The 24,962-nt window shown below is 50.2% G+C and overlaps 1 protein-coding gene and 1 non-coding gene across 4 annotated transcripts in view; one reads left to right on the forward strand and one right to left on the reverse strand.

The window, feature by feature from the left end:
• Nucleotides 1-24,962, forward strand: part of Grik5 (glutamate ionotropic receptor kainate type subunit 5) — a 64,043-nt gene that overhangs the window by 24,429 nt on the left and 14,652 nt on the right. For 2 of the 3 annotated variants that reach the window (XM_075988929.1, XM_075988938.1), the window contains exons 12-14: nt 1,370-1,573; nt 24,254-24,370; nt 24,532-24,641. In XM_075988929.1, the coding sequence (XP_075845044.1) occupies nt 1,370-1,573; nt 24,254-24,370; nt 24,532-24,641 (431 nt within the window). The remainder of the gene's footprint in view (nt 1-1,369; nt 1,574-24,253; nt 24,371-24,531; nt 24,642-24,962) is intronic. The other variant, XM_075988918.1, reaches the window with a different exon arrangement.
• On the reverse strand, nt 3,605-3,677 carry Trnag-acc (transfer RNA glycine (anticodon ACC)). The gene has a single exon. It is a non-coding gene; the product is annotated as a tRNA-Gly (tRNA).

Below are 24,962 nucleotides of genomic sequence, written 5' to 3' on the forward strand. Positions count from 1 at the left end.
GAATTTGAATGAGTCGCTGACATTCATAATCAGGGGATTTTACAGAACAATCCAGGCTTCCAAATTCTCTTGCAGTTTTACCATCTGGCGTGTCATGCCTGCCTGCCTCGTGGCAGCTCGGGCTAGAGCAAAATCCTGGTGAGGGATACTCTCATGGGCCACATTGGTGGCTCGTAAAGTTGGTTTAGCGAGTCACTGCTGGCTGTGCGGTGGGGGCGGGGGATGAAGAACTCAAAATTGAAATGACCCATGCATGCGGCAATGCTGCCTGGTGGAACCGGACAGGATCGTGTGTGTACTTGTCCGTGTAAAATGGATGAGCTGAGTAAGGTGTGTCGGAAGAGAATCTTGAAAGCTCCATTCTAATTTGATGCCAGCCCATTCTGAGTCCCTCCAGCATCCCCCCTTTCTCGTAGGTGTTTTGGTTGGAGTCTCATAAGGGGCTGCAGAGCCCACGGATGCATCCCCAAGCCCCTCAGCTTTCAGGCCCTCTCTCCACTCACAGCATGTATTTTATTATATTTTGTTTGATTTTTCGAGACAGGGTTTCTCTGTGTGGCTTTGGAGCCTGTCCTATAACTCACTCTGTAGACCAGGCTGGTTTCGAACTCAGAGATCCGCCCGCCTCTGCATCCCGAGTGCTGGGGTTAAGGGTGTGCACCACCACCGCCCGGCCACTCATAGCGTTTCCAAATGAAGTATATGTGCCTTAGCCAGGTATGGTCGCACACACTTGGGCAGAGGCAGGAGGATCAGAAGTTCAAGGCTGCTCTTATCTATACATTGGGATTAGAGGTAGCCTGGACGACGTTAGAGGAAGTCTCAAAAAACCAGCGCACAGGGCTTGGGAGACAGCTCAGCCTGGCTCATCCTAATGCCTGAGAGGCAGAGTCAGGCAGATCCCGGGGGCTTGCAAGCTACTCTGCCCACCTTACTCTACCTATTCTGGGCCAGGCATAGACAGTGTCTCAAGAAAAACAAACAAACAAACAAACAAAAAAGGCAGATGGGAAGGCTGGAGAGGTGACTCCGCAGTTCCCAGCACTACATGGTAGCTCTCAGCCATCTGAGTTCCAAGGCATCCGATACTCTCTCGCCTTTGCTGGCAGCAGGCATGTACATGGTACACAGACACACATGCAGGCCAAAATCATACATACAAAATAAAATTAAAAAAAGAAAGATCAAGGCTCCTGAGGAGTGACATCTGTGGTTGTCCTCCAGCCTCCCCACATGTGACCACACAACAAACAGAAAAAGCAGACATGCAGGGGTTCTGTCATCCACAGCTCTGGTCCTGGGCCCCAGGATCCCCGACTCAGCCCCCAGGTTCTCAGTCTCTGACCTCTGCTCTCTCTTGCCCACCCAGGAGAACCCGTATGTCATGCGCAGGCCTAACTTCCAGGCCTTGTCTGGGAACGAGCGCTTCGAGGGCTTCTGTGTGGACATGCTTCGGGAGCTGGCGGAGCTGCTGCGCTTCCGGTATCGCCTGCGGTTGGTAGAGGATGGACTGTACGGGGCACCTGAGCCAAATGGCTCCTGGACAGGCATGGTTGGCGAGCTCATCAACCGGGTATGGCTGGCAGGGGGCTGGGAACGGAGGAAGGGAAGGTGGGGCCAGATCAGCACAAAGCAAAAGAAACAGGCGAAAGGTTGATGGTGCGCTAAGTTACCTTTGCCCTGGGTGCCTCGGGGCCAGGTAGGAAAAGCACAGCATTGTGTCAGTCACCTCCTGTGTTTTTGCCAGATGTTCCTCTTATGTTCAGAGGTTTGATGAGTGAATAACTGTGACATGGAGTAGGAATCAGGTAACCTGAAGTCATCAAGGGGTGCGTCCTCTAGGAGGCAAGACCAAGAGCGGGGACTGCTCTCTGCCCGGTTCCATCGGGAAGGCCTGGCTCACTTCAGGCCCCAAGAGTTGTCTTCTGGGGCTGAACGTGTGGCTCAGTTGGTAGAGGGCATGTATAGCATGCTGGAGACCCCAGACTCAATCCATGTAAACCAGGCGTGGTGGTGCAGGCCTGTAATCCTGGCACTGGAGAGGTGGAGGCAGGAGGATTCAAGGCCGTTCTACATTCGATTGCAAGTTTGAGGCCAGCTAGGGTTATGTCACCTGAGACCTTGTTGCAGAACCAACTAAAAAATCCAGAGCTGTCCATCGGCTCAACCTTTCCTCAGTAGGTGTGTGTGGAACACCAGCTCTGTGTCCTGCTCTGTGTCGGATTCAGTGAGCAGACGCTTTGCCCCCAAGAACTTATGAGTCTCGTTAGGGTCCAGGAGCAAGTTACCACCATGGTTTCTGATTTAGAAAATTCATAGGAGAGACCCAGAGCAGACCCCTGACTCTAACTCTGCACTCGGGGCTTCCCCAAAGAGATGCTGCTGCCTGAAGTGATGGACCGGCGGGGCAGGGGGTGGGGGCATCAACAGGAAATCAGGTCCTGAGACACACACCTGTTCCCTGATCACAGGGCAGGCTGTGGGGGAAGATCAGAGGTTTAAGCTAACCCAGGCTGCAGGGCGAGACTCTCACGGTGGCATACACCTGTAATCATAGCAGACAAGGGTCCAAGGCAGGAGGATTACCAACACCAATCTCGTGGTGATTTCCAGGCCAGCCAAGGCTACATAATAAGACCCTGTCTCAAAAAACCCAACCAATCCCCCTTCAAAGAAAAGGAAAGGATGGGGCTGGAGAGATGATTCAGCAGGTAAGAACACTGGCTACTCTTCCAGAGGACCTGGGTTCAGTTCCCAGCACTCACATGGTAGCTCACAACTGTCTATCACTCCACTTCTAAGGGATCTGATGCCCTCACACAGGCACACGTGCAGCCAAAATACCAAATGCACATAAAGTAAATAAATCTTTGAACAAAGGAAAGATGTGAAGAAGTCGGGAGGTGAGGAAGTGCTGAGGAGCAGAGGGAACATGGTTTGTAGAGGGGGAGCCCTCTGAGAGTGCGGCTCTGAGTGAGCCAGCTGGGCCTGCCTGTGCGTGGGAAGTGCTTCATGAAGGTAAGGAGGGAGAAGAGGCAGGAGTGAGAGGTGGGAGGCAAGGGCACAGTGGAGAGAATATTCTGGAGTCTGACCAACCTGGACTGGAGTCCTTAGATGGATCTTTTCCCAACTCCAAGCTCCATTTCCCCCTTTCCTAAGATGGGGGTAATACCCGACAGGCCTGTAGTGAGGATCTCAGGCCTCATGCAAACTCGCATGCTGCCTGTCAGACAGCGGGACTGTGGAGTTTTCTCTCCCCATTTCTCGTGTGTGTGTTCAGTGGATGTGTGTTTCTAGATGTGTGTGCACATGTGAGTATGCATGCAGAAGCCTCAGTAGCTCAAGCTGATCTTTTTTATTTTATTTTACTTTTTTTCTGAGACAGGTTCTCTGTGTAGCCCTGACTATCCTGAAACTCGCTCTGTAGACCAGGCTGGCCTTAAACCCACAGAGACTTGCCTGCCTCTGCCTCTCAAATGCTGGGTTAAAGGCGTGCGCCACTACACCCCACTTCAGGCTGCCCTTTAATTCAGTTTGTAGCTGAAGATAACCTTGATCATTTGCCTCTGCCTCCCAAGTGCCAGCATTCTCTAGCCCAACTTATGGGAGATGCTGGGGATTGAACCCAGGACTTCATGCATGGTAGGCAAACACTCTACCAACTGAGCCACAACCCTGACTCCTCATAGGTTTTATTTTTTTATTCCAGAGAAAACCAGGTTGGCGAATGGAGAGAGGAAAGGCTATGCAAAAGAGGCATGTGGCTCGCCACACAGCAGCTGGTGGGCAGAGCAGGGAACGGCAGTGAGATCAGCCTTGACATTGGACTCGGCTAGGTTCACCCTCCTGTCCCTCCCGAGAGAGAGAACTCACTACTTTGGAGCCCCTGAATGCCATCCAGATTGACACAAGCAGGGTGTTTTGTTAGACAAGGACATTTATCCCTCGGGGCATTGATTTTCTAAAGTTATTTGAACAGCAGAACCTTTCCTCCCATTGAAAGTGTCTTCAGAAGCCCAGACAAAAGCAGAGCTGCTCTGGGGAGGCAGAAGTGGGGGCCAGAGTCCTGGCTGCTTGGTCTGCCCGCTCCAGCCTGCAGGCGAGCCCCAAGGCACGGTCCCCTGAAGCTGCTGGCTGGTTTGAAGTCTTCTGCCCCCAGAGTGGGTGCTAAGACCTGAGTCCCAGAAAAGGGGGCCTGAGCAGAGGGGAGAAGGTCCAAAGCCAGTGTTCCTGTACCCACCCCAGGTTCAGATCTGCCTGGTATCTGTATCCACAGCCTGTGTCTCTTTTTGAGAAAAGATGGTGTGTGTATGTGTGCAAGCACCTGTGTTTATGTGGGGGCCGGAAATCGCCTCATAGGAGTTGGTTGTCTCTTTCCACTACGCGGGCTCTGGGCTCTTAAGCTTTACCCACTGAGAGCCAGGAACAGGCAGCCTTCAGAGGAGCAGCTTCTTTAGCTGGCCACAACACACCAGAAGCTAGCTGTCAGCTAAGGTCTGTCTGACCTCAGGCAGACCTTCCCTCACCTTGGTGGCTCTGGCCTCACCAGATGAACACAAGGATTTGGTGTCCGGGGCCACTGTACCTGATTACGGCACAGCCAGACCCTTTCAGATCTTGCTTCTGCTGTGTACTGCCTGGGTGACCTTTGACGGGTTACCTACATATAAAATTGGAGGATGGTTCCTGGCCCCGTAGCATGACTGTGAGCAACAAACGGATAATTTGTAGAAAAGACTTGGGGCAAGGCTGGTAGGCAGAGGTGCCACGTGCCTGTGAACTGTTCTGTTACTGTCCTTACTCCTGTCAGCACGGTCAGTTCATGCATACAGTCACCCGTTTGCCATCCAGCTGGTATTATTAAGCACCTACTGTGTACCAGGCTCTCTGCTTTGCCTGGCCTTGTCCTTAGTGGGCAGGTCAAAGATTGTGAACCGCTGCAGATCAAGCTGGTTCAAGTGTGAAAGAGGATAGGCCGACCTAAGAGCCGAAGTAAAGATTGCAGAGGGTGTGGTGGACCAGGGGTTGGTGTGAAGTAGACACTAGGGGAGGAAGGGCTTGGTGAGCGCAGACCTGTTGACTCCTAGGAAGAAAGTGCCGGGGAGGAGAATGCTGTAGCATCTCCCTGTGTCTGCTGGGGCAGCTGTGGACATTACAGAGAGAACAGTGGAGGAGAAGAGGCTGGGAGCACACAGAGGCTGAGACTGGGTCCTGCTGAGTTTGTGCCGCCTACTGTGGCGTGGCCAGGCTTGCAGAACCACGTGGGAGTCCATTCCACATCACCCAGCAGCAGTAGCTGCCCCTGGCTGACTTCACACATGTGCTGGCAGCTTTCCAGTCGCTGCTTAACTCCAGAGCAGCACTGCCTTCTGCCAGCTAGAGGCCTGGGGCTCCGCAGCATGGAGTGCGTCTCAGTTCCCAGGGCTGCAGCTGGGTCTGTCTGTCCCTAAAGCTACACCCTTTGCAGACCTCCCAGCAGATTAGTTGGGAAGACCGGAGCAACCTGATCAGCGTCTGCTGTGGCCGATCAAATGTTCCTTCAGGACTTTGTCCAGGCTTCCCCTCCCCATAGCCTCACAATGAGGGAAGGATTAGTATTTGCTTCAGAAACAGAGAGGCCACGGGGTTAGTGACTGGGTGAGCTGGTCTCAAGCTGGAGAATGACTTCCAGACGGAAGGCAACCCAACGCACTGGCACCTCCAGCCTGCATCCAGGGATCCTCAGAATCTGGTCCATTTATCACACCCTGTGGCCATTGCTGGGGACTGTCGTTCCTTCTGTGCTTGGAATTCAGGCTCTGACCCTCTTTTCTTTCTTAAAGATTTATTTGTTTTGTTTTATATATAATATTTACCAGCATGTATAGTGCCCATGGAGGTCCGAAAAAGGCATGAGATGTCTCCTGTACTGGAGTTTCAGATGGTTGTAAGCTGCCATGTGGGTGCTGGAAACCATATCTGGGTCCTCTGCAAGGACCTTTTATTTCCCTCCCTAACTTCCTCCCTTCCTCCTTCCTTAACAAAATCTCCTGTATCCCAGGATGGCCTGGAAGTCCCCTAGCTATTCCCTTGGGGAGTCAAACCCAGGAGCTCACGCATGCTAGACAAGCTCTCTGCCAACTGAATGGCATCCCTAGCCCCAGCCCTGCTAATCTCCTCACCAGCTAATTTCCACACCAGTTTGTTCAGTCTCTCCAGTGCAGGTCTGACCTTCTGCTGTTCGCTTCGGCCAAAGCCACAGGGCTTCAAGATAAGGCTTTCCTGGTGCTGAGAGGTAGACCAGACGTCCTAGGCCAGCCTCGGGAGGCAGAGGGCTTAGAATGAGGGAGCTAGGAACCAAGCTCAGTTCCTAGTTTCTAGCTCAGTTCTTAGCTTAGTTTCTTTACATTTGTGCCTGATCCTCATCCCAAGGGAAGTTCTAGAGCTGGGCTGGGTGAGGACATCCACCCTGCAGCCTGCCTCGAGGCCTTTATACTTCTGATCTGATGGACGCATCTTCAGCTGTGATCTGCCCTTAGGGAACATCAGGACCTTGGTCAAGGAGATGTCTTCCATTGGTAGAACTGTGTGTTCCTAGCACCCAGGGCAGCTTGGGCATCCAGTTCCTTGATCTCCAGTTAGTCTAGGGTCCACTGGCATCCATGACAGCGGCACAGTGGTTAGCAGCTGATTGGTAAGTTCCAGGCTTGGGGGGGGGGCGTGGGTCCTGCAGAATTCCTGGCAAGCCACCACATCTCACTGAGCCTCAGTTTCCCCTTTGAAAATAGTACAGAATATTTTCCCCTCACAGAACTTTGGATTAAATTAGAGCATTTTTAAGGGAACCATAGCATGTCGGTGCTCACTGCTGACGTCATGGTCGGTGGGGTATTTGACAAAAGGTGTTAGAACATTGCCTGTGGAGTCAGATAGCCCTGGTCTGAACTGGACCTGCAGACAGGCAGCCACCCATCTGAGTCTTGGTGTACCCCTAACTTAGCGGGGCATCACTGAGGGACCGATGAGATCAGCACACATGTTGTCATAGCCAAGACAATGTCCACACCACCTTGGATATCACACCCCGGGGGCAGGACCCTGTGAGCTGATGCTGAACAAGTGGACAGTGTCTCTCTCCAGGACTCTGGAGAACCGTTGCCCTACCCTGCCTGTGCAGGTACACAGTGTTCTTCAAACACATTGTGGCTGACTCCAGTCTGCTTACCGTCTCCATCCAACCCTGTCTCCAGGGATTGCACCAAGTTCCCTAGACTGGCATATGTAAATACTCTGCTGTATTGGTGTTCTAGTTCCAAAAAAGTCAACGTGTTAAGAAAGTTAGGTAGGTGCAGAAATGAAAAGGAATATTGCTGTAACATAGCTCTCATGGCCCTACAAAAACATCATCTTGGGGCCGAAGAGGTGACTCAGCAACTAAGAGCAACAGTTTCTCTTCCGTAGGACCCAGGCTCAATTCCCACCCACCCACAGGGTGACTCAGAACTGTATGTAATTTCAGTCCCAGCACATCCAAAACCCTCTGTGTCCTCCAGTGGCACCAGTTGTGCCCATGGTGCCAACACACATGCAGACTGAGCACCCGTACACATAAAATAAGAATCAAAACCAAAAACAAAGCATCTCACAGCCAGGCATGGCGTTGCATACCTGTAATTCTAGCACTCAGGAGGCCAAGGCAAGATCAAAAGTTCAAGGCCAGCCTGGACTGTATCCAGAAACCCTGTCTATAAACAAAGCAGTAAACAAAATCACCTTGCTGCATAAGTAGAGTGTATAACTTTGCAGCTACAAAACTGTGTTGAAGTTATTCTATCTTTCACAAAATATATTTACTTTACCAGGCGATCGTGGCACACGCTTTTAATCCCAGCACTAGGAAGGCAGAGGCAGGTGGATCTTTGTGAGTTCGAGGCCAGCCTGGTCTACAGAATGAGTTTCAGGACAGTCAGGGCTGTCTTGTGGGGGGCAGTCATGTGGCTGGTGTGTAGCTAGCTCAGAGAGTGCTTAGCTTGTACAATCTTGGCTCTGGGTTCTAGGTTCGATCTCCAGTACTATAGAAACAAAACAAGAAAGCTGGGCGGTGGTGGCGCACGCCTTAAATCCCAGCACTCAGGAGGCAGAGGCAGGCGGATCTCTGTGAGTTCATGGCCAGCCTGGTCTACAAGAGCTAGTTCCAGGACAGGCTCCAAAGCTACAGAGAAACAGTCTCAAAAAACCACAAACAAAACAAGAACACAATGCGTTTGTTGGCCCTGTCTCCAATATGTCATACAAAGTGGTCTGACATCTGAGGGAGTACCAGGAACTCGATAAGGTTGCGCAGGGACAGTGGTCTCACAGCTCGGAGACAGGAGGGATATGGGATAGATGTCTCAGTCATTTTCTTTAAATTCATTGACATATAGTAATTTTTTTTTCAAATTGAGTCTCACGTAGCCCAGACTGGCTTGGACCTCATTGTGTAGACTGGGACAACCATGAATTTCTGTTTCTCCCGCTTCTACCGCCCTAGTGGTGGAATAATAGGCATACAATGGTACCATGTTACACGCAATGCTGTGTCATCTGTCCTTCCCTTTCCTCTTCACTCAGGTGTTTGTTTATGGTTTCCTCCCCCCAAGAGTCTCATTATGTAGACCACGCTAGCCTCTCATTCACAGAGCTCCATCTGCCTGTACCTCCTAGTGCTGGGATTGAAGGTGTGTGTCAGTATACATAGATTTGTCTCAATTAAAAAAAAGTTACATTTTCAAAACTTTGGTGTGCCATGGCACAGACATGAAGGTCAGAGGACATCTTGTAGAGCTGATGCTCTCTCTGTGGTACTCGTGTCTTGGGGACAACAAGCACTTTTTCCAGCTGAGCCATCTTGGTGGCCCATACATCATTTTTTATTTTATTGATATTTATTGAGCTCTACATTTTTCTCTCCTCCCCTCCCTGCCTCTTCCCCCCCCCCTTAAATTCTCCCCCAAGGTCCCCATGCTCCCAATTTACTCAGGACATCTTGTCTTTTTCTACTTCTCATGTAGATTAGTTCTATGTAAGTCTCTGTTACTGTCCGCATTGTTGAAATTCTCTGGGATTGTGGTTTGTAAACTGGCTTTCTTTGCTTTATGTTTAAAAACCACCTATGAGTGAGTACACGTGATAATTGTCTTTCTGTGTCTGGGTTACCTCACTCAAAATAATGTTTTCTAGCTCCATCCATTTTCCTGCAAAATTCAAGATGTTGGATTTTTTTTCTGCTGCGTAGTACTCCATTGTGTAAATGTACCACATTTTCCTTATCCATTCTTCGGTCAAGGGGCATTTAGGTTGTTTCCAGGTTCTGGCTATGACAAACAAAGCTGCTATGGACATAGTTGAGCACATGTCCTTGTGTCATGATTGAGCACCCTTTGGATATATACTCAAAAGTGGTATTATTGGGTCTTGAGGAAGGTTGTTTTCTAAATTTCTGAGAAATCGCCACACTGACATCCAAAGGGGTTGTGCCAGCTTGCATTCCCACCAGCAATGCAGAAGTGTTCCCTTTTCCCCACAACCTTTCCAGCATAAGTTGTCATCAGTGTTTTTGATCTTGACCATTCTTACAGGTGTAAGATGGAATCTCAGAGTTGTTTTGATTTGCATTTCTCTGATGACTAAGGATGTTGAACATTTCCTTAAGTGTCTTTTGGCCACTTTAGATTCCTCTGTTGAGAGTTCTCTGTTTAGGTCTATACTCCTTTTTTTTTAATTGGATTACGTGATCTTTTGGTGTCCAATTTCTTTTTTTTTAATATTTATTTATTTATTATGTATACAATATTCTGTGTGTATGCCTGCAGGCCGGAAGAAGGCACCAGATCCCATTATAGATGGTTGTGAGCAACCATGTGGTTGCTGGGAATTGAACTCAGGACCTTTGGAAGAGCAGGCAATGCTCTTAACCTCTGAGCCATCTCTCCAGCCCGGTGTCCAGTTTCTTGAGTTCTTTGTATATTTTGGAGATCAGCCCTCTGTCTGATGTGGGGTTAGTGAAGATCTTTTCCCATTCTGTAGGCTGTTGTTTTGTCTCCTTGACCGTGTCCTTTGCTTTACAGAAGCTTTTCAGTTTCAGGAGGTCCCATTTATTAATTGTTTCCCTCAGTGTCTGTGCTGCTGGGGTTCTATTTAGGAAGTGGTTCCCTGTGCCAAGGCATTCAAGTGTACTTCCCACTTTCTCTTCTATAAGGTTCAGTGTGACTGGCTTTATTAAAGTTGGACCATTTGGACTTGAGTTTTGTGCATGGTGATAGATATGGGTCTATTTTCATTTTTCTGAATGTTGATATCCAGTTATGCCAGCACCACTTGTTAAATATGCTTTCCTTTTTGCTTCTTTATCAAAGATCAGGTGTTCAAAGATGTGTGGATTGATACCTGGGTCTTCTATTTGGTTCTATTGGTCTTCCTGTTTGTTCTTATGCCAATACCAGGCTGTTTTCAGTACTGTAGCTCTGTAGTAGAGTTTGAAGTCAGGGATTGTGATGCCTCTAGAAGTTCTTTTATTGCATAGGATTGTTTTGGCTAGCCTGAGTTTTTTGTTTTTCCATATGAAGTTGAGTGCCGTTCTTTCAAGGACTTTGAAGAATTTTGTTGAGATTTTCATGGGCATTGCATTGAATCTGTAGATTGCTTTCTGTGAGATTTTTTTTTTGAGACTGTGTTTCTCTGTGTAGATCCAGCTGTCCTAGAACTCACAGAGATCTGCCTGCCTCTGCCTCCCAAGTGCTGGGATTAAAGGCGTGCGCCCCCCCCCCACACACACCCTGCTTGATTTTTTAAAAGTGGTTTGATCTAGTCAGTTACTACTTCATTTCTTTGTTGTCCACCTATCATGGGCCGGATTGCGCTCCAAATACTAGCAGAGTGCAGACCAGAGAGATCCCGTTCCTCTGAAATTGCCGTTCTAGCGTGGAAACTGACAGCAAATATGTCATGTGAGACTGCTGTCTCACATGCTGTGGATAGAAAAGAAAGGTGATGGCGAGAAAGGGTCTGGTGCGCATGTGCCTGCGCATGCGTACTTTGGTAGCATTTACGCAGACATCAAAGCGAGATGAGGAAGCCATCCCTGCGGAGACTATGTAGTATGTACCGCATGCTTGTATCCTCTGCATTCTAGACATCCTGAGCATTCTAGAACAGGTTCCCATATTCTGTCTGCATGAAGGTACTGGTCTTAAGGCAGGACGTTCTCCAGCGAAGGGTCGCCTGAAAGTCGACTGACCATCTGCCTTGAAGGTGTGCAAGCATGGCTGTGTGAGGAGGAAGCGAAACAGTGTAGGTCTGGCAGGGCACAGACCTCGGGGTGGTGACCAGGGAGACAGATTCCGAGTGTTTTTGTATAGCCTTGTGAAGATACTGCGTGATTTAAGCAGGGAAGCCACGGCAGGGCCTAGTGGTCTGATCCCCCCCCCCCCTTTTGAGACAGGGTTTCTCTGTGTAGCAACCCGGACAGTCCTGGAACTAGCTCTTGTAGACAAGGCTGGCCTAGAACTCACAGAGATTTGCCTGCTTCTGCCTCCCAAGTGCTGGGATTAAAGGTGTGCTCCCACATGCCTGGTACCATTCTAATTTTTAATTTTATTTTATGTATTTGAGCATTTGCCTGCATGTATGTTAGTGTACCATGTGTGCAGTTCTCACAGAGGCCAGAAGAGGGCGATGATGGAGCCTCTGGAACTGGAGTGGCAGATGGTCAAGCCATCATGGACCAAACCCTGGTCCTCTGTAATAGTGAGTGCTCTTAACCACTGAACCATCTCTCCAACCCAAGAGTGACCATTCTGGAGGACACACGTCAACCAAGCACCGTAGTAATCACAACTCTGTAATCCTAGCTTTTAAGCCGAGGAAAGCTGTAAGTTGCAACCAGGGCTACATAGTAGTAACTAGACCCCTGTCTCAAACAACAAAAGTACAGTTAAGTGGCATCTAATACACTCATTGCTGTGCAACCGCCACCTCTATCTGATGCCAAAGTATTTTCATAACCTTTCAAAAAAAATATCCGGACTCATGGACTCATTAAGTAATCATTCCCGGGCTGGAGAGATGGCTCAGCGGTTAAGAGCATTGCCTGCTCTTCCAAAGGTCCTGAGTTCAATTCCCAGCAACCACATGGTGGCTCACAACCATCTGTAATGAGTTCTGGTGCCCTCTTCTGGCCTTCAGGCATACATGGAGACAGAATATTGTATACATAATAAGTAAATAAATATTTAAAAAAGTAATCATTCCCCATCCCCCCTCCACCACTCTAGGCTTGGAAACCAATCCTCTTTCATCTCTATGGAGTTACCTGTTACAGATACTTCATATAAGTGAGGTCTCCAACACACAGACTTTTGAATCCAGTTTCTTTCACTCGTGATTTTTTAAACGTTTTTATTTATTCAAGTATGTGAGTATTTTTATTTATCCAAGCATGTGAGTGTTTTGCCGGCGTTTGTGCCTGTGCACCACGTGCATGCCGTGCCTGTGAGGGTGAGAAGAGAGCGCCAGAGCCCCCTAGAGCTAGAGTTACAACTGATTGTGAGCCACCAAGTAGTGTGGCGCTAGGAACTGAACCCAGAAAGAGCAGCTGGTGCTCTTAGCCATTGAGCCATCTCTCCAGCATCGTAGCATGTTGTTTTGAGGGTCTTCTACATTATCACAGGTATCAGTACCACAGTTCTTTTAAAAACCTTTTTTTCGTTTTTCTGTGTGTGTGTGTGCGCGCGCGCACGCATGCATGTACACGGGTGCCTGCCACACAAGTGGAAGTCAGAAAACAACTCAGAGAAGTCAGCTCTTTCTACCGTGTAGGTTCCAGGGATCAAACTCAGGTTGGCAGGCTTGACAGCCAGCACCTCCCACCAAGTCTTCTCTTACATTCCTTTTCATAGCCCGACATTTAACCAAACAGACCACTTGAGTCTTTTTAAATTGCTAGAGGGATGTGTATAGTCTGGCTGTTCTCTTGGGAAAGAGCTACTGGAGGGGAAAGCAGCAGACGGCTCTTGTGGGAGACTGTTGGACGAGAGAGGGCTCAGACCTAGATGACGTGGCCGGGGCTAGTGTCGCAGGTGTGCAGCCACACTGGATGTGCGTGGGAGGGAGTCAGGTTGCCTGGCGCTTGGCTGGAGCAGCCGAATGCACGGTCCATCGTCTTCCCACCATGCAGTGGTCAGGGTGAGAAAGAATAATTGCGTTTGGATGCCAGTATTTGTTTCAAACTAAGAGGGAGACCGGGGAATTCCGTTTATGGCTGGCGCATGAGTTATTAAGCCTATCCCCTATTGATAGCCGGCTGGGTGGCTTCCAGTGTTCGCTGGCACGGCCTCTGTCCCTCTGAACTTGGCCTGTGGGTTTGTGGGAATGTTCCTGAGGGATACATTGTGAGAAGTAGGAGGGCCGGGTCAAAGAACAGGAATTGTACATACTGCCAAATGGCTGTTCAGAAAGGTTCCACCAATTTATATTCCCACCAAAAGCGCAGGAGAATGTCAAGTTTCCTGAGTGCTTGCCAACAGTGGATATTATCAATCTGAAAGGAAGCCGTGCCAACGAGGATGGCCCGAAATAGTAGCTGACTTTTTTAACCTAAACAGAATGATACGTGGCAGCAATCGACATGCAGATATCTATTTATTTTACTTACTCAGCATTTTAAATAGAGGTGTTTTCTTTTAAAAAAAAAACTTTCTATATATGTGTATCTGGTGCCTGTGAAAGCCAGCAGAGGGCTGTGGATCCTCTGGAACTGGAGTTAAAAACAGACAAGATGCCATGGGGCTGCTGAAATGGAACCTGGGCCCTCTGCAGGAGCCGCCGATGCTCTCAACCCTGAGCCACCTCTCCAGCCCTCTCTCCTCCTTCCCATCGCTTCCTTTCTCTCTTCCCTTGATCTTTTCTTTGAGATGGGGTCTTGCTATGTTGTCCATGTAAATCCTGAACTCAAGTGATCCTCCTGCCTCACCCTCAGGAGCAACCAGGCTGCGCAGAAGCCAGTCACTACACTCAGCTTCTTTTCTTTCATCCTTTTTGCTCTATTGAGACAGGCTTTCTCAGTGTAGCCCTGGTTGTCCTTGAACTCGCTATATAGACCAGGCTGACCTCCAACTCCCCAAGATCCATCTACACCTGCTTCCTGGGTGCTGGGATTGAAGGTGTACAGCCCCACACCTGGCTGGTTTTTTGTTTGTTTGTTTGTTTGTTTGTTTGTTTGTTTTTGGACAGGATTTTCCTGTGCAAGAGCCTTGACTGACCTGAACTCACTTTATAGACCAGGCTGGCCTTACACTCACAGAGATCTGATCTGCCTCTGCCTCTGGGATTAAAAATGTGTGCCACCACTGCCCAGCCTAATTATTTTTGAGGTACAGTCTCATATAGTCCAGGCTGGCCTTGGCACTTGCTGGGGATGACCTTGAACTCTTGATTCTCTGCCTCTACCTCCTGAGAGCTGAGATAGTAGACCCGCACCACCATTCCCAACCCTTACTGTTTTGCCGACAGGTTCTCTGTATAGAATGGCCAGTCAGTAGAGTGTGGCGGTGCACACCGCTGACCCCAGCAGAGCAGACTGGTGGGTCTCTGAGTTTCAGGTTCAGACCAGCCAGAGCTACACAGTGAGACCCTGTCCTTAAAAGACTAGATGAGGGCTGGGAATGTAGCTCAGTGGTAGAGCAAAGACAGACAGAAAGACAGACAGATGCTTTTTGTGGCTTTGTTGTATAATTATTGAACTGCTTTTCAGGACTACAGCCATCCCTTGTCACTGCTTTTGTAGGCTGCCCTCTCCCATCTTGGTAAAAGGCGAAACATTTTGATTTAGATTCTTCCTGCTTTGCCTGCCGGACCGAGGTAGGGCTGATGGGGTCAGATGGAGTTTACCAGAAAGCGTCTGATAGGGGGATGGCTCCCCCTTGTGTTTTCTCAGTTCCTGGCTGGATGGTTGAAATTCATGTGAATTTCTGTAAGCTTGTAGAACCCCAGGTTAGTGTACTGAGCACTGACCCAGGGAACCGGGGCCACTATGGTAGCAAGAACCTATTCCTTAGAATGCTCTATCTTTTATTACATAGTAATTCTAACACAGTTCTTTTTTTTGCTAAGATTTATTTATTTACTATGTATGCGGTTTTCTGTCTGCATGTACGCCTGCAGGCCAGAAGAGAGTGCAATACTTCATTACAGATGGTTGCGAGACACCATGCGGTTGCTGGGTGATGCTGGGAACTGAACTCAGGACCTCTGGAAGAGCAACCAGTGCTCTTAACCTCTGAGCCATCTCTCCAGCCCCACTAATGCAGTTCTTTATCATCTGTGAATTGCAGAGATTAGCCCTACCATCAGAGGTACTGACCCCACCCCCATTCCACGGCCTCTTTGGTCCATGGAGGACAGATGGATCCTAGAGAATGACTGTGGGTAATTGTGCCAGCAATCAGGTGATGGCTCAATCACAGTTGCTGTCCCAAATGAAGTGTCTTTACTGGAACAAATCAGTACACATGGGTGACCTGGCAAATGCCTTTTCATCCACACTGATTTCCAAAGACCTCCTGAAGCTGAGTGCATGTCGTCGGAGCCTTGCCTCGGGGCAACATCAGTGTTCCCACTTTCTGCCCTGATATGGACTTTGTAGAATTTGATCTCCAGGGTCCCTACAGTCTTGTGCTGACTGCTACATGGCCAGCAGTATGCTGATCGCATCCAAGGAGCTGAAAGCAGTTTCCTTAGCAGGGTTAGCAGTAGTCTTTCTGATATCAATCAGCCACAACCAATCTGGAGATAAAAACAACTGCTTAACTCAGTAGAATCATAGTGGGCATCTGAGGGAGGGGTGTGTGGTGTGTGTGTGTGTGTGTGTGTGTGTGTGTGTGTACTGCAGATTGAAGATAGAGCCTCATGCATGCACTGAGCCATAGCCCCAGCCCTTATCCTCTTGATCCTCTTCCGTCGGTCTTCCAAGTGCTGGGATTGGTGGGAGTGTGCACTCATGCCTGCCTCATAGTTGTTTAAACAGACGGAATTGTGTGGATGTGTAGAATGGATGTGTGCGCTCGTGTGTGTGTGTGTGTGTGTGTGTGTGTGTGTGTGTGTGTGTAGGTGCGTGCGTGCGTGTGCATGGACTCATGTACGTGCAAAGCTCATGTGGAGGCCAGAGGTGTCCTCTTCTAACCCTGTCTACCCTATTTGTTAGTGTTTGTTTCTCAAGACAAAGTCCTGGCTGTCCTGGAACTTGCTTTGTAGACCAGGCTGGCCTTGAACTCACAGAGATCTGCTTGCCACTGTGCTGGGATCACCATGCCTGGCTCTGCACACCCTATTTCTGAAAAAAAAAATGTATTTTATGTGTATGAATGTTTGCCTGCACTTATATATGTGTACCACACGTGTGTGCTTGGTGCCCAGGGGAGTCAGAAGAGGGCTTTGGATCCTCTGGAACTGGAGTTCCAGGTGGGTATGAGCTGACATGTGGATGCTGGGCATTGAACCCGGGTCCTCTTAACTGAACTTTCCAGCGAGACTGACTGGGCAGTGAGCCCCATGAAGTCAGCTATGCATCCCCTCCCCTGGGTACTGAGATGACAGGTGGTGCTCCTCTCCGTGGGTGCAGGGAGCTGACTCGGGTCCCCATTCTCACACGCAAGCTCTTTTCCCACTGAGCCACCTCCCCAAGAGAGAATTGCTAACTAGCCCAGCATGGTGGGGCTGCTGGACTCCCGTCACTCACATGGCTAAGGCAAGAGGATTGCAAAGACCTGGTCCCAGGATAGAAGGTAAAGGGGGCCAGTGAGATGGCTCAGTGGGGAAATGTTGGCGACGATGGGGATGGCTACGATGACTCGGGACCCAGAGTAGAGCGAGAGATGTCCTCTGATCACACGTGAGCACCACGGATGGCATGTACACACCATGCAAGGCTGGGCTGTGGCTCAACCATCGGTACTAGCAAGTGGCAACAGCTCCTGCCTGTAAGACTGGGCGAGTCAAAAGACAGCAACTCAGAGCCCAGAGTCCCACAGAACCCAAGCTTAGACCTGGAGGAGGGGACTCCTTTTGGCTTGGTGCTGTTGACATTTGGCAGGTTGTTTGGGTGTTCATGGCAATTCGTACCACGTTAGATAGTGTGACTTCCATCCGCCTGTCTACCAGAGGACCCTTCCAGCTTTGCATTTGGAGTGAGGCTGGCTGTGCAGCAGATTCAAGGCAGTGTGCAGGCCGCTCAGTCCCCCAAGATGGACAGGACCAGGTGCCAGTGGGCCCTTGTGGAGGCAAACCGATGTCCTCCATACTGACTTGGCCTTTGAGATACTCCTCCTGGTTCCTTGAAGTCCATGCAGGACATGTGTCTGAGGGCTGTGTGACCTGATCCTCCATCGGGACTTGGGGGTCATTTATGCCTCAGTCAGACCCTCACCAAGTCATTGACTTGCTAAGTGAGACAATAAGAGACCCCCGAGTCAGGAGTGAGAGACTTCCTGGGAAAGAGCCACACAGGAAATATTTTTGACTTTCAGGCCATTTGGTCATAAGCACTTAACCTTTCTGTTAAACGGAAATGCAGTTGGACAATATGTAAACAAAGGGGCCATGTTCCAGCTAAGCTTGGTCTGCAAAGGCACCTTGCTTTCGTGTGCCATGCAGGAGTTGGTCACATCCCTAGTTCTGGCAGCAAGAGGGAAAGCTAGAGCTATTTAGAAGCCCAAAGAAGCTGTAACTCGGCCCCTGGAGGCCTGCTCCGGGAGAAGCCAGCTCTGCAGATGCTGTAGGGAAAGGAAGAAGGAACCACAGCTGCCCAAGCTAGAAAGGGAGATCTGGAGGCAGGCTGGAGCAAACCCTCCAACCTACAACCTGCAACCTTCCCCTTAGTGCCCCCCTGTGGGTGGGACCTGGCAGAGCAAGCCTTCCCTCCTCCGGCATCCTCGAAGCCTTCCTCTAGCGCCTCCTACTGGTAGATTCTAGTGGAACATTTGGAGAAGTAACATGGGTTGTAAGCACCTAGAATGTGGGTTTGGACGGATCAGAGGGACAGTCACGAGGGCTTCTATTGGCTTTGGGGCATTCAGGTGACCCTCCCGCCATCATTTCTTTTGTTATTAGTCAAAATAATGTTTTTTTTATTACAGTGTTTATTTTCATTGATCTCCCTGCCTCTCGTCCGTCTGTCCTCCCTTTTGTCCTCCTACTTCCCATAGCCCTTCCTGCACTCGTGTCATATGCGCTCCATTCCCCTGCCTCTCCCCTGCCCTTTCTTCTCCTTACTTAAAGCTGTGTTGTGTAGATGAATGGATGAACGAGCAGAATGGGCAGGTGACCACATGTGGGGGTCAAGGGTGAGGCATGCAGGTGAAGGCAGGTGGAACAAAGCCTCATGGGAGAATTTTGAAGTAGGCCCTTAGGGGCAGAAGACAGAGATGCTCCGGGCTTTAAAAGCAGCCTGAGAATGCTGACCAGTAGATGAAGAGTGAGTGTTATTGTGGCATTTAAGCAGGACTGGGGTGATGGATGTACATACAGGCAAATGCTCATACAAAAATAAGAATAAACCTTTAGAACAAGGCTGGTCAGCACCCATGTGTTGAGCTCCCTGCAAACACGGCGGGGTCTGACTTGGGAGTGACTTCAGATACCCCCAGCTTTGGAGGGTGGGAACTACAGGCACGAAAAACCCCATCAGAGGGCAAGTGGTTCCAAATCCCAGAGTCAGCTAGATCAAAATGGCCACTCTCCCCATGCTATTTCCTCATATGTGGGTCTGAAGGTCCCTCTGCATAGAGTTACTTTGGAACCAAACACGCTGTTCTGGGGAAACTGCAGAATGGTGGCCATGGAGGGGAGTATTGTACATGGGGAAATGTGGGACTAGGGTCCCAGGGTGGTACAGAGGAGAGGAGGCAACTTGGAGGTCCAGGAGACTGTGGTGTTCCAGGCTTTAGCAAAGGATTCTGGGAGATGAGATACATCAGCCCCCTGCTCTGACCTGGTCTCTGTGCAATTGCCACAGATAAACGACACAGCCCTTAGAAGTTTAGTAATAGAGGCACAGAAGTGAACAGACATTTTGTAATTTAAGCTACTGAGGTTAAGGGATGTCTGAGCTATCTGGGGGGCTTTGGAGGAATGGCTGGGATCATTTCCCTTCTGAAAAATGACAGATTTCACTATAGAGCCTTATTTGGTCTGGAACTGCTTGTTGCAGACCAGGGTGATCTTGCACTCAAAGAGTTCCTCCTGTCTCTGCCTCCTGAGTGAATCCTAATGCATTGCTAGACAGACACTTAAGAGAATGTAAAATCAGCAGTGATAGTGTGAGAGAAGAGGACCCTGGGGCGGAGGTGAGGTGGGCTCCAGGAGGCCTGACTCCTCAACACTGAGGAGTTAGCTGTTGCTGAGAACCGTCTTTTTCCTCCTTGATCGTGAGTTTGGTTTTTAGCTGCTGGTGGTAAGGAAGAGCCAGGGAGGCCCTGCAGTAGGGAATGGGTCTACAGAGTTCAAGAGCAAAAAGCAGGCCACAGTGGCTAGAGCAAACTCGGGAGAGGACTGTGTATGTAGGCGTGCCAGCAAGACAGGAGGCTAGCTCTTCCCGAGTGATAGGGGGAGCCATTATGTGTGTGTATTAGTTTGTTTGTTCTTAAGGTTTATTTATTTCACGTGTGTGAGTATTTTGCTTGCATGTAGATACGTGCACCACGTGGATGCCTGATGTCCACAGAGGTCAGAAGAAGGGGTCAGATCCCCTGGACCTAGAGTTACAGACAGTTGTAACAGCCATGTAGATGCTGGGAATTGAACCCTGGTCCTCTGGAAGAGCAGCCCACGCTCTTAACCACTGAGTCGTCTCTCCAGCCTCGTGATGTGTTTTGAAAAGGAGACATCCCTTTAGCTTATATCTGGGGAGTGAATGTGCACTTTATGAGAGATGGGAGGGTGCTGGGGGCAAGTGTGGCTGCCAGGAAAAGCACTGGGGAGCGTAGACCATAGACCTGGGTGAAGGAGATGGGGAGGAGTGGACAGACCTGGGAGGATTCCCCAGCAGAGCAGGAGAAAGAAGCAGCAGGTGTGGGGTCTGAGGCAGGTGTACAGAGAGGCTGCTGAGCCACAAGAGATGGGCAGAGAGCAAAGAGGAACCCTACAGGCTTTCTGGGGAGAAGGGGGATCCCCAAACAGTTCGCCTAAGAACCATAGAACACGGGTATATCTGAAAGGGTCCTGAGCCTCCCTGGAAGGACTGTTAATGATGCATGCGCGTGCGCGCACACACACAATAGGATCCCTGTGTTAGTCATGATGGTTCCCACACCGGTTCATCTTATTCACACATGTGACCAGTTTAGAAAAAAGGATGAATGCTCCCACTCTCAGCCCCAGGAATCCCTGTGCACACCACCACACACCTCCTCTGGTTATGCCTCAGGCTGAGCTACCTCCTGTACCTCAGATGTATTAGGCTACTCCTCACTCACCCTGCAGTCCTCGTTGAACCTGCGCTGTGTCTCTCGGCTCTGGGTCATCATCAGATCAGGGTGGTTTCTTGCAGACATGAAGAGTGAGTTGTCCTTGATCTGCCTTCTCTCTCCCTGGCCCTGGATTCCACTGGGGCCTATTTGCTCTTTCCTTGACGTTAGGTTCGTTTGTTTCTGGTTTGGGTTTTTAAGTTATTTAATTTTTTTTTTTTTGGTTTTTCGAGACAGGGTTTCTCTGTGGTTTTGGAGCCTATCCTGGAACTAGCTCTTGTAGACCAGGCTGGCCTCGAACTCACAGAGATCCGCCTGTCTCTGCCTCCCGAGTGCTGGGATTAAAGGCGTGCGCGACCACCGCCCAGCTTTTAACTTTTTTTTAAATGGGATCTCACTGTGTATCCCTGGCTAGCCTGAAACTCATCATATAGACCGGGCTGGTCTTGAGAGATTCCCCTGCTTTGCCTGCCTCTTGAGTGCTAGGATTAAAGTTGGGCATCACCACACCCTGTCTTGTTTTGAGCATCATCTTCAGAAATGCTGTCCACCTCATTTGAGACAGGCTCTCTCACCAGCCTGGACTCACCGGCTACACTGCTCTGCCTGACCTCTGAGCCCCAGGGATCCACCTGTCTCCACCTCCCTGATGCTGTGGTCACAATCGAATTCCACCATGCCCAGCTTTTGCACACAGTTCCAGGGATTTCACCCGGTCCTCATGCTGGCCATGCCTGTGGTCCTCATGTGAACATGCCTGCGGTCCTCATGCTGGCCATGCCTGTGGTCCTCATGTGAACATGCCTGTGGTCCTCATGTGAACATGCCTGCGTGTGAGACGCAGCACTTTCCGAGCTGAGCTACCTTTCCATCGCTGACTTTGAATTTTGTTTTTTTTTTTCTTGTTTTGTTTTTGAGACAAGGTTTCTCTGTGTAGCCCTAACTATCCTGAAATTCACTCTGTAGACCAGGCTGGCCTTACACTCACAGAGATCCGCCTGTTTTTTGGTTGTCCTTTGGGCTTGTGGCATCTTTCTCTAACCTTGAATTGCACGTGCCTGTTCTCTCTTGGGTTTAAGGCCACTCTCAGTTATGGAGGTCATCCCCCCTTGGGCTCCGATCCTGGCTTGTGTCCTCCCTTCTTGATACACTCTCTAGGGCCCTGACCCCCATCTTCCCAGTCCCAGCCTTCCTAGGGACGCACCCTCCCTGCTACTGCCCACTTTCTGGCTTGACTGCTATGCACTTGTGTTCTCAGCTTCAGCCCCAGGACAAGCTCTCTTCCCAAATTTGGGTTTGGGAATCTCCTGGCTGAAGTCAGGATATGAAATTGAAGTGTGGGGAGGGGCACAGCTGTGTCCTGATGACCAAACCCCCCTTTGCAGAACAGTGAACCAAGACCTAGACACATGAACCCCTGCTTGAGGTCCTAAGTCATGGGAGTGGGGCAGAAGCAATGCTCTATGTTCCCCGGACCCACTCTGCTTGTTCTGTTGCTCGACTGAGAGATGTCACTGTGTGCCACTGTTGGCCAGCGTCTCAGCACATGCATAATCATAGCGCACGAAGCCCACTGTGCTGTAGAAATGACTAGACAGTGTGTGTGAGTTGCAGTACGTGTGAGCATGCCTGCGTGTGAGGTGCAGTACGTGTGAGCATGTCTGCGTGTGAGGTGCAGTACGTGTGAGCATGCCTGTGTGTGAGGTGCAGTACGTGTGAGCATGTCTGTGTGTGAGGTGCAGTACGTGTGAGGTGCAGTACGTGTGAGCATGCCCACTGTGAGGTGCAGTATGTGTGAGCATGCCTGTGTGTGAGGTGCAGTACGTGTGAGCATGCCCACTGTGAGGTGCAGTACGTGTGAGCATGCCTGTGTGTGAGGTGCAGTACGTGTGAGCATGCCTGTGTGTGAGGTGCAGTACGTGTGAGCATGCCCACTGTGAGGTGCAGTACGTGTGAGCATGCCTGTGTGTGAGGTGCAGTACGTGTGAGCATGCCTGCGTGTGAGATGCAGTACGTGTGAGCATGCCCACTGTGAGGTGCAGTACGTGTGAGCATGCCCACTGTGAGGTGCAGTACGTGTGAGCATGCCCACTGTGAGGTGCAGTACGTGTGAGCATGCCTGTGTGTGAGGTGCAGTACGAGTGAGCATGCCTGTGTGTGAGGTGCAGTACGTGTGAGCATTCCCGCATGTGAGGTGCAGACTCTTCCCTGCTTTGTGTCAGCCCTCAGCTAACAGCTGGCTGATGTCCCCAAAGTGACACAGTCCTGTAGGATCACTGAGTTCATGCAGAAAGGGGTTCCCTGCAGGTCAGCCCAGCCTACACCCTTCTGTCTGTCCCACTCTTTACTCCTTCGGACCTATCCCACAGCACTCCTCCTCACCAGAAGTATGCAGCCTTCCCCAAGATCGTTGCGGCTGAGCTGGACCCTAGCCCTGTGTGTCCTTCAGACACTGTCTAGATCACGGTGCCTGCTGGAGCAGGAGATTTGTGGTTACACCCACTGCATGGTTCCAGCTGCTCCCATGCCTCTCTGAGACTCCCCCATCTGTAAATGGAACTAGCAATGCCCCAGAGAGCTTTGGGTGAGACAGAGAGGATCAGGAGGAAGTCCGGTCCAGGGAGTGAGGAGATGGCCCAGTGGGTAGAGTCCTCTCCACACAAGTGTGAGGACCTGAGTTCAGATCCCCGGCACACTTATAAAGCCAGTAACAGCAGCAGTGCCTGGGAAGAAGAGACTGGATGATTCATGGCTCCTGGTCAATAGGCTGTGTAGCTGAATCAGCAAGCTCCAGATTCAGTGAGAGACCCTGCCTCAGAAAGTAAGGTGGAGCCAGGAGGTGGTGGTGGCACATGCCTTTAATTCCAGTACTCGGGAGGCAGAGGCAGGCAGATCTCTGTGAGTTCGAGTCCAGCCTGGTCTACAGAGCAAGTTCCAGAACAGCCAGGGACACACAGAGAAACCCTGTCTCGGAAAACAAAAAAAAAAGAGAGGGAGAGAGAAAGAGAGAGAGCACGTTTGCATATAACACATCCCCATCCACACACATGAACATGTGTACGCACATTGACACCACCAAAAACAAAGCAAAATACTTCTATCCATTCTGGTAAGCAATTAATAAACACCATTTATTGAAACCAAGGTCCCAGCACAAGCCAGAGACCTGGTGGCTTGGACACTAATCTCCTGCAGGGTGACAGCAGCAAGTGGTGGGCTTTAAAAACAAGGCTGTTAGCTGAGCAGTGGTGGCACCTGCCTTTAATCCCAGCACTCGGGAGGCAGAGGCAGGAGGATCTCTGTGAGTTCGAAGCCAGCCTGGCCTACAAAGCAAGTTCTAGGACAGGCTTCAAAGCTATAAGTACCCAGTCGAGAGAGAGAGAGAGAGAGAGAGAGAGAGAGAGAGAGAGAGAGAGAAGAAAAGCAAGTAATAATAATAATAAGGCTGTCAGCCTGAATGCTAACATTTAGGAGGTGAAGCCTGTAATGCTAGCATTCAGGAGGCTTAGGGAGGAAGAGGAGATCAATGCTAGCCTTGACTATGTGATGAGTTCAAGGTTAGCCTGAGCAAAATGGCACTTTCTCATGACAAAACAAAAGCAGAGCTGCTGCAATGGACCTGACCATAGTAGCGTTAGGAGCCAGCAGGCCAGGGGGACTGGGATAGAGCTGCGGCCAGTCTCAGCTGTGACTCTCATGGAGGTAACTCTAGTGTCCCTAACTGCCCACCTCTGTCTCCTGCCTTCCCCCCTCCGCCCTATCTGCTTCCCCTTCAGCAGAAGGCAGACTTGGCTGTGGCAGCCTTCACCATCACCGCGGAGCGGGAGAAAGTCATTGACTTCTCCAAGCCCTTCATGACCCTGGGGATCAGCATCCTCTACAGAGTGCACATGGTACATTTCCAGGGCTGAGGGTGGGGAGGGTGACTAGAGATGGGCTTATGTGGATCTGGGGTTGGCGGGCTGGTCGGACTTCGGAGTTTCTGAAGGATGCAGGGGCTGAGCACACCGCTTGTGGCAGGGGTAGCTGTTCTCACTGTTCTTTCCATCCGTAGGGCCGCAAGCCTGGCTATTTCTCCTTCCTGGACCCCTTCTCCCCTGCTGTGTGGCTCTTCATGCTTCTTGCCTACCTTGCTGTCAGCTGTGTCCTTTTCCTGGCTGCCAGGTGAGTGGACCACCTGCTACTGGGGAGGGGGTGGGGAGAGAGGCCGCAGTCCAGCGCACAGACCACCCACATGTCCCTCTGTTGCTGCCGCAGGTGCCCTATACCTGCCTTCCTGTCTTTCTTGCCCTGTTTCTCTCTTCCCCTTCAGGGGTTTGACTTGGGCTTTGGCAGGCCTCTTTCCTTCATTTTCTCTCTGCTTCTCTCCTCTTGCCTCCACTGCAAAGTCTACTTCCGTGATGTATTAGCATCTCTGCTATCTGCCCTCCTCCTTTTTTGCATGTGTCCGTCACTCTTTTCCCACCTCTTCCGGTCTCTTTTCTG

This window comes from Microtus pennsylvanicus, chromosome 1 (genome assembly GCF_037038515.1).
Source record: "Microtus pennsylvanicus isolate mMicPen1 chromosome 1, mMicPen1.hap1, whole genome shotgun sequence".
NCBI classification, from domain to species: domain Eukaryota; kingdom Metazoa; phylum Chordata; class Mammalia; order Rodentia; family Cricetidae; genus Microtus; species Microtus pennsylvanicus.